The sequence below is a fragment of the Aspergillus candidus genome (genome assembly GCF_002847045.1).
Source record: "Aspergillus candidus strain CBS 102.13 unplaced genomic scaffold BDW47scaffold_36, whole genome shotgun sequence".
Classification (NCBI taxonomy): Eukaryota; Fungi; Ascomycota; class Eurotiomycetes; order Eurotiales; family Aspergillaceae; genus Aspergillus; species Aspergillus candidus.
This window is the reverse complement of record NW_020194041.1, coordinates 61288-72712: the sequence shown is the minus strand read 5'-3', so window position 1 is coordinate 72712 and position 11425 is coordinate 61288. Positions and strand designations below refer to the sequence as shown.

Sequence of the window (11425 nt, the reverse complement as noted above, 5' to 3'; positions counted from 1 at the left end):
GAGTGCATCTTCAACCTGGAGCGCGAGGGGTGTTATAAATTCACTAGCTTCTTACCTCTTCGTTCTAACCCAAATCTATCTACTCTCGCAAAGTCTTCAGGTCCAATGCTTTGAGTTGTTCAGTTTGATCCCTTTGTTGACCCTCGGAGGATATGGCTTCAGACTCCACGTCAGCGAGCGCCGAGGCCCGCGAGTTGAGTTTAATATCGAAGGTGGAACTGAGAATTGCCCTGGCAGACACAGATGCCAAGCTTGATTCCCTGCTCAATACATATCTGGCGCCTCTACTGCTGAAGCTTGGATCAGAGAGTCTTGCGGTTCGCAATAAAATAATCAGTGTGTGCCAGCATATTAACACTCGGATTCAAGCACCGTCCATTAAGCTCCCTGTCACGGCTTTATTGAAGCAGTTTAAGGAACAGAAATCCCAGCTCATCAGGCACTTTGATCTGGTATACCTTCAGCAGGGTATCGATCGATTAGGCCATGACGCGAGAATAGAATTACTTCTTCCATTGCTTCAGGGGATCTCGGAGATAGGCACATCCCCGAACCAGGCAGCCATTGTGTTCAACCTTGTCTTGCGACTATTACCGCTGCTTAAGCTTCCCCCGAGAGAAAGTAAGGACGATCTGCAGCTTAAGGAGCGGCTAGGCCTTTCTGACAAGGATACTGCCTTTTTGTCTACCTGGTTCAAGAAGCTCCTTATCCTTTCCCCTGCGGATAAGAATTCCACCACCTGCCCGGGACTATCCCCTGCAGATTACGCTTTCTTGAACAGGGATGCACCTGTGGCTGAGGCATGGGACCCGTCTTCAAGTGGGGGATTGAACCTTACAGAGACCAAAGTCACCAGTTTGAGATTCCTCTCAAGCGCAGCGTTCACGGATTCTGAGCGTTTTTTGCCTGCTCTGATCGCATCGTCTGATGCCAATTCGCGACTCTCGGACTTGGGCGAGGAGATTTTGAAAAGATTCATCCCAAATCTTGAAGATGCCAATGTCGTCGACGAGCTGTATACGCTGTATTTCGGAACAGGGTCCTCTGATGGTGCGCCCCCAGCGCGCACTTCTCTGCAGATCAAGATCTTATCGGTCCTTGGAAAGTCGATCCAGGCTACCAAGGAGCCTGGACGAGTACTTAGACTCATAGAAGAGGGCCTCCTATCCGACACCGCAAGGTCCTCGCAGGGGCTGCAAGCCTCGAAGTTGCGCACTCAAATCTTTACCTTCACGACATGGGTGGTTCGCATGGGGTCGCCATCCGTTCTCAAAAAGATGGCGCCCAAGGTTATCGCAGGATTGATGGATTTCATTCAGTCTCAGGGATGGCCCAGCCCCGGAGCCTCTGGACAAAGGCTCCCTTCCACGGATTTGAGTTTGCGAGGTCTCGCCTACGAAAGTATCGGTATCTTAGTTCCGAAGGTCGATTTCCAATTGAAGGATGAGGAGGATGCTTTCTCAGATTTCGACCTTATCAAATGGCTTTTCACATCCTTGAATTGTGATGATTCGAGTCCTCAGATGTTTGTCAGTATTGAGCAAGCCTTAGGAAGCATTTTGAATTCCTCGGTGGATACTCTGGATCAAAGTCTCCAAGAAAAACTGCGTCCCTTTCTGGTTGGTCAAATGAGCAATATCCAGGGGGCAGACGATCCAAACACTGGTTACAGACTTGTTCGTGGTTCTCATTACGCGACGGTGCGTTTTGCCAATAGGTTCTTGCCTTACAGCGACGTTGTGGCTCGGTGGATCGATCTCATGGCCGTTTCCCAAGGGTCAGACAAGCTACAAGAAATTACGGAAGAAGGGAGGAAGGGTCTACACCCTTACTGGTATCGGCTTTTGAACCCCAGTACGAAGAAACAGTCTTCTGCTCCCCAATCAACCAGCTCAAGTGATCGGTGGTCTGATTTCCCGAGATTCTCTGATGCGGCCCGATTTCTACTTGGTACTACGGACTCAAATGGGGTGCCCGGGCTTTCTGCGACTCAGATATTGTCGGGACCCTACAACAAGTCGTTTACGCCGACGATCGAATTTTTGCGGAACATCCTGCTTTCGGAGTCATTCTCGGCTGCTAATATCAGCATGAACATAGAGCAAGACTGGGATGTGAAGCTTGATGTGCTCCTCACGTCCGATGAACAAGCTCGGAGTGCGGTGAAACAATACACTCGGGCTTCAGACAAAGAGGCCGTATTGCTATTCCTAGCGGGTGCCTTGTCAGGATTCGCTGGACAGGGTAGAAAAAGCCTACGACACTGCGGGGATTACTTTGTCAGTGTTGGCTCGTTGGCGTCGGACGACATAGTTGGGGCTATAGTTCCCCAAGTGCTGTCATTGAGCAAACCGTTGAATAGTAACGACCAGGCGGTTCAGGATACCGCCGCTCGTGCGACGGGCATCTTGGCCTCTCACCCTGCGTTTTCTGAGGAAGGTCTGAACGGACTCGTTGCTACTATGTCAGGTCCTTTGGGATCGTGGAGATCCGCCATTGGCGAAGAGGTGCTTAAGGTCCGGGGCTCTGTACTTGGACTGTCATACTTGTTTAGCAGGCTTGCATTCCGCAAGATGACTGGTAAGCTATCTGAGGCCATGCTAAACGACTACCTCGGCGTGGTCTTTGACATAATCGAAACCTCACGCGACTCTCTTCTCCGGCGTTCAGCCCAAGTTGCGCTCGGACAGATAAGTCTTTCTGGAATTTTGTCAACCGAGCTACTATCTGAAGAGAGATGGGTGGCTATCAAAGACAAATTGGTATCCGATGCGAAGGCTGAAAACGAGGCAGCTATCAAAACAATAGGGCTTCTGACGTTGCCTTTTTCAAAGGATGGACACGACAATACAAGATTCAGAGAACTGCTAGATGCTCTTTATGGTCTACATGAAATCCGCAGTCCTGAAGTTCACTTTTCCATTGGCGAGGCGCTGAGCAGCTCTGCAGCCGGATGGAACTCGAAATCCTTGACCACAGACTTTGATGTCGATGAAGAGGTGCCCAGTTCCTCGGTTCCATTATCGGTTCTTGCAACTATATGTGACAGGATCATAGCGGACTGCAGTGCGCCCAAGCCCTCTCTGAGAAAAGCGTCTAGTATATGGCTCCTGTGTCTGGTCAAGAATTGTGGTCACTTGCAAGAGATACAATCTCGCTTGCGCAAATGCCAGAGCAGGTTCGCCGGTTTACTTGGGGATCGAGATGAGCTGGTACAGGAAACCGGCGCACAGGGACTCGGTCTAGTATACGAAATTGGCGACCAGGCACTGAAGGATGACTTAGTGCGTGATTTGGTGGCGTCTTTCACAGCAACCGGCTCGAGCCTTGCAGGAGGGAAGGTCAACGAAGACACGGAGCTTTTTGAGCCAGGAGCCCTTCCCACGGGCGGCGGTTCGTCAGTCAATACCTACAAAGACATCATGAACCTCGCTGCTGAAGCTGGTGATCCAACACTCGTATACCGGTTTATGTCTTTGGCTTCCAACAATGCCCTCTGGACCAACCGTTCGGCTTTCAGCAAGCTCGGAATCAGCAACATATTCTCCGATTCGAGTGTCAATGGCTATCTGGCCAAGAATCCGAAAATCTACCCGAAATTGTTCCGGTACCGTTTCGACCCTAATCCGAACGTGCAGCGCTCCATGAACACGATCTGGCAAGCCTTGGTCAAAGATCCCACTGAGGTGGTCGATGAGCATTTCGACCAGATCATGGAAGACCTACTTAAGAGCATGCTGAGCGGTCGGGAATGGCGCGCACGGCAAGCGAGCTGTGCGGCGATTGCGGACTTGCTTCATGGACGTCAGCCAGAGAGATACTCAAAATACCTCGATGAGATCTTTACCAAAGCCTTCAAGCTTTTGGATGACATCAAAGAGACAGTTCGGAACTCCGCCCTCAAGCTTTGCCAGACTATCACCAATTCAGTGATTCGCACCTTGGAAAGCAGCGACAGAGACACTAAACGGGCAAACACGCTGTTGGGAAGCACCATTCCCTTCTTGCTAAGCGAACAAGGCATAGAATCCGGTGTCCAGGAGGTCCAAGGTTTTGCTCTTGGGGCTCTGATCCAAATGATCAAGAAGAGCCCCGGTGGGCCATTACGTCCGTTTATTCCCCAAATAATGGAGCAGTTCCTGAGCTGCCTGAGTTCTCTGGAACCACAGGCAGTCAATTACGTCCATCTCAACGCGGACAAGTACGGATTGACGAGCGACGAGATCGACAAAATGAGGCTCTCCAGTATCCGCACCTCCCCTATGATGGAAGTGATCGAGCGATATTTGGTCGACGCACTAGACGAAACCAGCATGAAGGAATTTGCCACGAGACTGGAGGGCGTTCTTCGATCGGCAGTTGGGCTTCCGTCCAAGGTAGGATGCAGCCGTGTTCTGGTGCTCCTCAGCATGAGAACATTCCTTTTCCGCCCCTACGCGGACCGCTTCGTCCAGCTCCTGAGCAAGTACGTCGTTGATCGAAACGACACCGTCAGTGCATCCTACTGCGCGTCCATCGGCTACCTCTTGCGCCTGGCTTCCGATGATCTCGTGCTGAAGACCATCAACTATGCCAAGGAACTCTTCTTGACGGCCGACGACGCCAACCAGCGAGCCATATCCGCCGAAATTCTTCACTCGGCCTCAAAGCTGTCCAACGACCGGTTTATGTCGTTTGCAGCAACGGCCCTGCCATTCGTCTTCGTCGCCAAATACGATCGAGACGAGCATGTCAATAAAGTCTTTGAGAAAACGTGGCAAGATAACGTGGGCGGTAACCGCGCTGTGTCCCTCTATATCAAGGAGATCACCAGCTTTGTGTCCAGCAACCTGGACTCGCCCAGTTGGGCCATTAAGCATACGTCTGCGCTGGGCCTGGCCCATGCCATCATGGCGTTGGATCCTCAAATTGATCTCGCGACTAGCGAGATGGTGTGGCCTGTTCTTGTGCAGGCTATGTCTGGGAAGACATGGGAGGGTAAGGAGACGGTGCTGGAAGCGTTTGTAAAGTTTTCCGGCCAAGCAAGGGCACTGTGGCAAGCGAATCCAAAGGCCAGTGAGATGATGAAGGTAAGCACTTTATATGATGAGCGCCTCTCGTGTGTAGTGTTTCGAAGGCTAATTGAAGGAACCCAGACAATCACGATCAGAGAGGCAAAACGAAACAATGCCTCGTATCGCCCGTTTGGACTGGCGGCGTTGGGCGGGGTGTCGCAAGGTCGCAAAGACCTTGATTTGATGCCTGATGCTATCGCTGTCGTGTCTCAGGTCGTAGAGAATCTTGAGGACAAAGATGACCTGATGGACGTTGATTCGGGGAATGCGTCAAATTCGAAGTAAGTACCCTAATCGCAAGGCTGTCTACGGAGCCTCTGCTAACTACTGGAAGGAAAATCGTGGACGACACGTTGGCGGCCTGTGTGAAATGCCTTCTACAGTGCTTCAATCCTGCCTTGCAGGTTCCATCAGGGGGTAAGTCTACCGCGATTCGGCGCTCTGACCGCATGCTCATCACTGTCACAGCCATGAAAGGTTATCTGGACGAGGTAACGCGAGTGCTCTCTACGGCGTTGAAGCAAAGTGGGAGGCACGTGCAAAAGACCCTTTACGAGGAGCTGGACAACCTGGCGAAGAACTTGAACACGTGGGTCACAGAGCAAGGGAGCCAGGAGAGCAGTCTAGGCGAGCTGCAAGGGCCCTTGGCAGCGCTAGTGGGCGCGCTGCTCTCTACTGAGATCGATGCATCGGTCGAGGGGATCCGCCGAGGACGGGCGCAGGCTGCAGTCGCATACATCACGCTTTGCAGGCAGGCTGGGCTCGAGGTCGATGGGACCATCGCCCGGATGGTTCCATCGTGGAGGGAGGGAGAACGATCTGGGCCCGTGCAGCAGGTTCTAGATCAGGCATTAAGCATGCTCGCCACCCGGTAAAATTGGCAGTGGAGACTGCCGCTGGGAACATTTCCAAGGAACGCAGCGTGATCACTAGGAACACCGGGGCCCGTACCGAATCCGTACTAACTTTAGAGCCCCAATAGTTGCAGTCTCGCTAGTGGACCAAACGGTCGACCCATCCAGTTGATTCCTCTCATGGCGAACATTGTGGCGGTAAATGTGCGCACTGACTGATTTCAGTCAGTAATGCACTAGACCTGTACAGGATGGGGGGCAATAAAACTGGAAGGCGACGCATAAATTCCAAATCCATGTATACACACACACTTTCTCTCTCTATATCTATCTCTCTCTATAGACCTCGCAAACCATACTTAGAAGGGAACAACTCACCTCCAACTTCTCCGCGGAAGTAGACTCAATCCATGGTGAACTTTCAGGCGGGGAGGAGTCAAAGAACCAGGGAAGGACTCAGACCAGAGCTGCCAAGTCCAAGTTATCCTTTTTTCGCATTCCATACTAAGCCGTGTTGGGGAGTGGTCGCCGGTGGGCCAGGATGGATGAGTCTAGCCGGACTCGCGGTCCGTCCACGTCTTTAGGGTTATGAGATTGGTGGGATCTATTTTGGTCCTTGTCGGCTCCGAGATTTCTCTTCTTCTTCTTTTTTGATGTTGGTGTTATTTTTGTCTTTGATTTTATACCGGTTTTATTCGACTGGACTTTCTCTACACTCACCGGGGCCGGGGGAGTCAGCCAACACTCGCTACCAGTCAGATTCGGATATTGGGAGACTATTGAGAATAACCGAATTGTCCGCCACGTGTTTTGAGGGGACAAACATACCAGTTGTCCACCACTGAAGTCGGACCAAAGGAGGGAGAAAGACACAGTGGAGACTTACTAGACTTAGTATTACTAGTGCCAGTTCCTGCAGATTCTGTGGAACCCTATCCATTGACGATGTTGGTTTATGGATGGGTAATAGTGAAAGGACGATGGAAAGGATGTAGAGAGAACAATATGGTAGACAGGGAAGAGGTACATGTCGATCTTATCAAGATGCCCCTACCAAAATAGTAGAAAGAGCGATGATCGTACCCACCGGAGAATAAACTGCGATCCTGACAGTGACGATCGCGCAAATCTCCACAACATCTACTATCCAACACTGAGCATAGTTGGTACTCCTCCATCCACTCTCTCTCTCTCTCTCTCTCTCTCTCTCTCTCTCTCTTTTCTTCTCTCAATTACTCCCCTGAAAATCATTCGTACCAAGAATAGGAGTGAATCAACGGAGCCCTTACCCGTCAACCGTCCTGGAAGTCCGTTGGGCTCACTCCACATGGTTGGCACCTGCAGCTCGGAACGCTCCGTCCACTTCCTAACAGACTAACCAACTAATTATCCAGCTAGAAACCGAGCTATTCCTCTTCTTTGTGTCTGAGCAAATCATTCGAACAATCGGGCCATGTGGGTGAGATTGGTAGCCCAAAATGCATGTTGGCAACGGCTTTCTGATTCGTTTATTGCTCTACGTCGTATTGGGAAACTGATCATTTGCCTTCGTACCCTAGACTCTTACTCTCTGACTCTCGTCCGCCACCAGCGCCAGGGCTGGCTGATTGATACCTGGAGTGTTTTCTCTCTCCTCACTTCATTCTCCTCGGCGCGTTTTTCTTATTTCTTTTCCTCCTCTCGGCTTCTGGGCCGGATCTTCCCCTGATTTTCTTTTTTTTCTTTTTGTTCTCCCCATTCATCTATTTCCCCTCTTCTCTCTTCTCTCTTCCCCTCTCAGTCTTGGCCCCTGCTGTCAATCATCTTTGGATACTTTCTATCTCTTGTCTGTTTGCGTGCAAAACAGCCACGTCCATTGTTTTATTTACTATCCCCTTTCGGTCATTGCCTAATCATTTGCCTCGAGGAAGAATATGTGTATGTCTCACTTTGTCTTGGTCCACTCCGCTAAAATGGGTTGCATCCCCTCTATCTCGCTCCGTTCGTGAAGAATGGCGGCCCACCATCTTCCTTCTTTCCTCTCCCATCACTCGAGATTCCTGCGATTCTTCCGTTTCCCATGAGCGATTCCCTAATCTACGCCCAATAGAGGATCAGCCCCGCTATTCCCATGACAGGACGAACTTTGGTGATGTCAAACCGGCGGGGTTCCGCCAGGAAACAACTCCCTCTGCGACTGCCCATCATTGCCCCCAAAGATGATATCCATGCCTCGAGCTCGGCGCTCTCCATACCGGCGTTGATCAAAGCTTCGATTCCCCGTTCTCGCCTGCGCTTTCCCCCACGTTCTCGCTCCGGTTGCTGGTATGCCTGCTACCCATCCCCCGGTGTTCACTGCTTTTTACAGTTCTTTCTCTAATTTCGATATTCTACTCCAGGACATGTAGAGTGAGCCAGCCCTTCATCCCAGAGGGAGACCCGAGGATATTTCCACGATATGCTAACATGTGCGCTTGTGAGGCTAGAGTCGGAAAGGTAGGTTGAGATGCAGCGACCTTTCAGGCAAGGGTTTCATTTGTTGTTAACTAGGCCGTCTTTGCTACAGTCAAATGCGACGAAACCCACCCTCAATGCAATGTACGACCGTGTTCCCTTTCTTCTATCTGTCTAACCCCTGACTCTGTTCGTCCAGCAATGTGCACGGCTAGGTCACCTCTGCGACTACCAACCGCGTCTCTGCTTTCGGGACGATACCCGTCGGGTGAGGGAACGCATGTCGGATATTGACACGACAGGAAATGCCGTCTGGGATTGTGAGGCGCCCAAACTCCTCGACTCTTTTTCCACTCGCCTACGATTTCAATGAGCAGGGAAGGCTAATGTATCCTAACTTATCGGCAGCTCCCTCACCGATTGCGCACACGGATATTCCGGCAGGCACATTCACATTAGATGTCCTGCCCCCTTTTAAAATGCTCGCGTCGGACGAAGAACGAGAGAAAAAGGCACAGTCATCGGTTCCCGGAACGTATCACGTCATTTGCGTTCCAGAAAGTTTCTCTGATCTCCCAGAATACGCCGAGAACGAGCCTGATGGACCAAAGGATCTATCTTCCAGTCCTGAACCCGGAAGCGGCAGCAATCGTTTGACGGCAAATGTCTCCGAAGTGAGCGATCCCAACATATTAATACTCAGAAGCTTTCGAGATGCGAGAGGAAATCCGTACCTAAGCCCAAGAGACTCGCCCCACTCGCCTAATTCAGACTTGAGGGAATCGTCCTTATCCTCAGTCTCGGCTTATACGACGGTTCCGGATTTTACAGAGGAAGACAGGCCATGCCCCTTACAGCCACATGAGATCTTCCTGCTGGACCATTTTCGCACTGCGGCGTGGAGGAAAGTCATTCCCTGGGCTGGCATTTTCGAGAGCCCAAGCGGCTATGAGATCAACTCAGATGTCTTTGAACAAGAAGCAGCCAAGTTTCCTCCAGTAAGTGGACCATCTCCAGACCTCCTTGAGACGTTCTTTTCAGGGGATGGACGGCCAGGTGCTTATCACTATAACAGCTTCTCTATGCCATGATGGCGATATCTGCACTCAGCCTCTATCGTCAAGGGGTAGACCAGCATACAGACCCGTCATTGTATTGTCAACAAGCCGTTTCTTCGCTACAGGCCAGCATGTCAGAAGATAAGATACTCTTGTCCGATGGACCTTTCCTGGCGCATTTTTTGATTCTCGTCTTCGAGGTAAGGTTCGAGCGATCGGATGGCTTGGGCGGGCCTCGCTTTCGTATATATGCCTACCTACGAGTGATACACAAAGGCCGGGCTAACTGATCAACTGCAGACTGCCGCCGCGAAATCCAGCGATTTGATCATTTCGCAGCATCATATCTCTCGGATTCTCCGCTTGGCCCTTCTTCGGCGCTGTACATTTGGTAGCGAGCGATTCTCATCCATCGTCTGGTGGGTCTGCCACATTGATTTATATTCGCTTTTGAGCGGCGCGGGAACGGGCGAGTTTGTCCAGGCAGCGATTGGGAACGGTCTACTTTCCTGTTCGGAGCATTCTCACGTCTTTGACGAGTCAGATATGTATGGATTCCAGGGAGTGTTGCCCCATCTGTACCAGGAACATCTTGCTCTGGCTGTTCAGCTTGGGCTCTCAGCCGCCGAACTGAGGCGCCTCAGGTCTCTATCCCCGAGTCCGCATGTTGGCCAACGGCTGCAGGAGATGGAGGAGTTACGTCAAGCGCTTCGACAACTGTGGAATTCCCCCGAAGCGCTTGACCTCGTTCATAATCAAGCCGCTTTACCCAAGCGATTGCGAGAAATGTTTCACCAGGCTAGTCGACAACGTTCTCCATGCTCTGCTCGAGATGCTAATGATGATTGTCCAGATCTCGATCGTCTTTCACACAACCATGCTTTTTTCATATACTAGTCTCTGGCCGGGACAGGGCAGTGAGCTCAACGGGGCCGCCGACCATGAGATGCAGCACCATGCAACCATGATCCTTCGCCTTGTAGAAGCCATGGCTTCTACGACCATTGACAGCGACCGGCACCTGCATATTTTCCCGATCTTCCTCGCCGGAGTGGGCGCGCCGTGGGGTGATCTCAAGATACGGGCGTGGGAATTGCTCTCCATCTTGGAAGAGGAGGAAATGGGATACCGGGCTGCGGCGACCTGTTACATGCTCCAGCTCGTGTATGAGCGGCAGATGCAGCAGGCCGAGGATGGCACTCAAACGTTGGCTGTGGAATGGATGGACCTGTTGTCGGGACAGGACACCCAATCGACTCTTTATGCATAATGACAGGAGGCAAGGGATTCTGACTGGATCTAGACGACGATCTATGCAATTTCCAGGGTGGGCGGAGATGGTTTGTATGTATGTATATGATCTATATAACGGTATACGCCCATGTTACTCTAATTTATTCCGATGATATCCACTACGAGAAGACAGGGATCGTAGTATCTACATTCAGTCTGTGATCAGTTCCCCTCTCCTTCAGTTTCGTTCTTGGTGGGAATTTTGGGTGGGACTGTGATCCACGGTCCCTCTTTTGCTCCCAATTGCGGGCCGATCCACTGTGGTCCATGCTTCGGTTTCACGAGGAACCTAAAGACAATGGGGTGGTTAGACAAATGAAATGGATAGTCAGGCAATGAAGGAAACCGAGTACAAACACTATCATGACTTCTCTAGCTTTTGTGAGTAACTCTATCTTCATCACGACGGAGAGGACAACGGTTAGGCAGAGACAATCACACCCCGAGTAATTTGCTGCTAGGGACAAACTAAATCAGTGGCCACCTGCAGGACCCCCTCCTTCCTTGATGCCTAGACGATTTGTTTCCGACTGCAGCCAATGATGATCCCGAATCGCATGAGTCCCTACTACGCAGGACTGTCTAGTGTCGCGTAGTGATTCCTCCCCGGCGGCTAATCGTCCAGACCGAGATCAATCATTCATCACCTTTCCCCCCCCACCTAGTACTTCCTCTCTCCTTATTTACCCTTCCTTTTTCTCGCTCTGTCATACAATAATGGAGATAAAGAGCC

The 11425-nt window shown here is 51.2% G+C and overlaps 3 protein-coding genes across 3 annotated transcripts; all 3 read left to right on the top strand.

Annotated features, from left to right (window-relative positions):
- The first annotated feature begins 46 nt into the window (after window positions 1-46).
- On the top strand, window positions 47-6309 carry BDW47DRAFT_108801 (ECM29 family proteasome component). Its single transcript, XM_024813318.1, has 3 exons — window positions 47-5335; window positions 5389-5471; window positions 5523-6309. Exons 1-3 carry the CDS (start codon window positions 153-155, stop codon window positions 5927-5929), a joined length of 5673 nt encoding a protein of 1890 aa, XP_024670341.1. The 5' UTR covers window positions 47-152; the 3' UTR covers window positions 5930-6309.
- A 1493-nt stretch (window positions 6310-7802) lies between these two features.
- On the top strand, window positions 7803-8661 carry BDW47DRAFT_108796 (uncharacterized protein). The gene is made up of 5 exons (XM_024813317.1): window positions 7803-7825; window positions 7998-8212; window positions 8287-8383; window positions 8454-8485; window positions 8541-8661. Exons 2-5 carry the CDS (start codon window positions 8019-8021, stop codon window positions 8554-8556), a joined length of 339 nt encoding a protein of 112 aa, XP_024670340.1. The 5' UTR covers window positions 7803-7825; window positions 7998-8018; the 3' UTR covers window positions 8557-8661.
- BDW47DRAFT_108790 (uncharacterized protein) lies at window positions 8452-11117 on the top strand. Its single transcript, XM_024813316.1, has 6 exons — window positions 8452-8485; window positions 8541-8661; window positions 8750-9339; window positions 9417-9599; window positions 9700-10197; window positions 10253-11117. The coding sequence occupies exons 2-6, from the start codon at window positions 8622-8624 to the stop codon at window positions 10667-10669; spliced, it is 1728 nt and encodes a 575-aa protein (XP_024670339.1). The 5' UTR covers window positions 8452-8485; window positions 8541-8621; the 3' UTR covers window positions 10670-11117.
- Window positions 11118-11425: the final 308 nt, after the last annotated feature.

Bases quoted from the DNA above. Each gene is read 5' to 3' on its own strand.
- BDW47DRAFT_108796 (XM_024813317.1), top strand. From the start codon at position 8,019: ATGACAGGACGAACTTTGGTGATGTCAAACCGGCGGGGTTCCGCCAGG. The intron at 8,213-8,286 runs GTATGCCTGCTA...ATTCTACTCCAG, and splicing joins CGTTCTCGCTCCGGTTGCTG to GACATGTAGAGTGAGCCAGC. The intron at 8,384-8,453 runs GTAGGTTGAGAT...TCTTTGCTACAG, and splicing joins GTGAGGCTAGAGTCGGAAAG to TCAAATGCGACGAAACCCAC.
- BDW47DRAFT_108790 (XM_024813316.1), top strand. From the start codon at position 8,622: ATGTCGGATATTGACACGACAGGAAATGCCGTCTGGGATT. The intron at 8,662-8,749 runs GTGAGGCGCCCA...ACTTATCGGCAG, and splicing joins AGGAAATGCCGTCTGGGATT to CTCCCTCACCGATTGCGCAC. The intron at 9,340-9,416 runs GTAAGTGGACCA...TCACTATAACAG, and splicing joins AAGCAGCCAAGTTTCCTCCA to CTTCTCTATGCCATGATGGC.
- BDW47DRAFT_108801 (XM_024813318.1), top strand. From the start codon at position 153: ATGGCTTCAGACTCCACGTCAGCGAGCGCCGAGGCCCGCGAGTTGAGT. The intron at 5,336-5,388 runs GTAAGTACCCTA...AACTACTGGAAG, and splicing joins GGGAATGCGTCAAATTCGAA to GAAAATCGTGGACGACACGT. The intron at 5,472-5,522 runs GTAAGTCTACCG...TCACTGTCACAG, and splicing joins CTTGCAGGTTCCATCAGGGG to CCATGAAAGGTTATCTGGAC.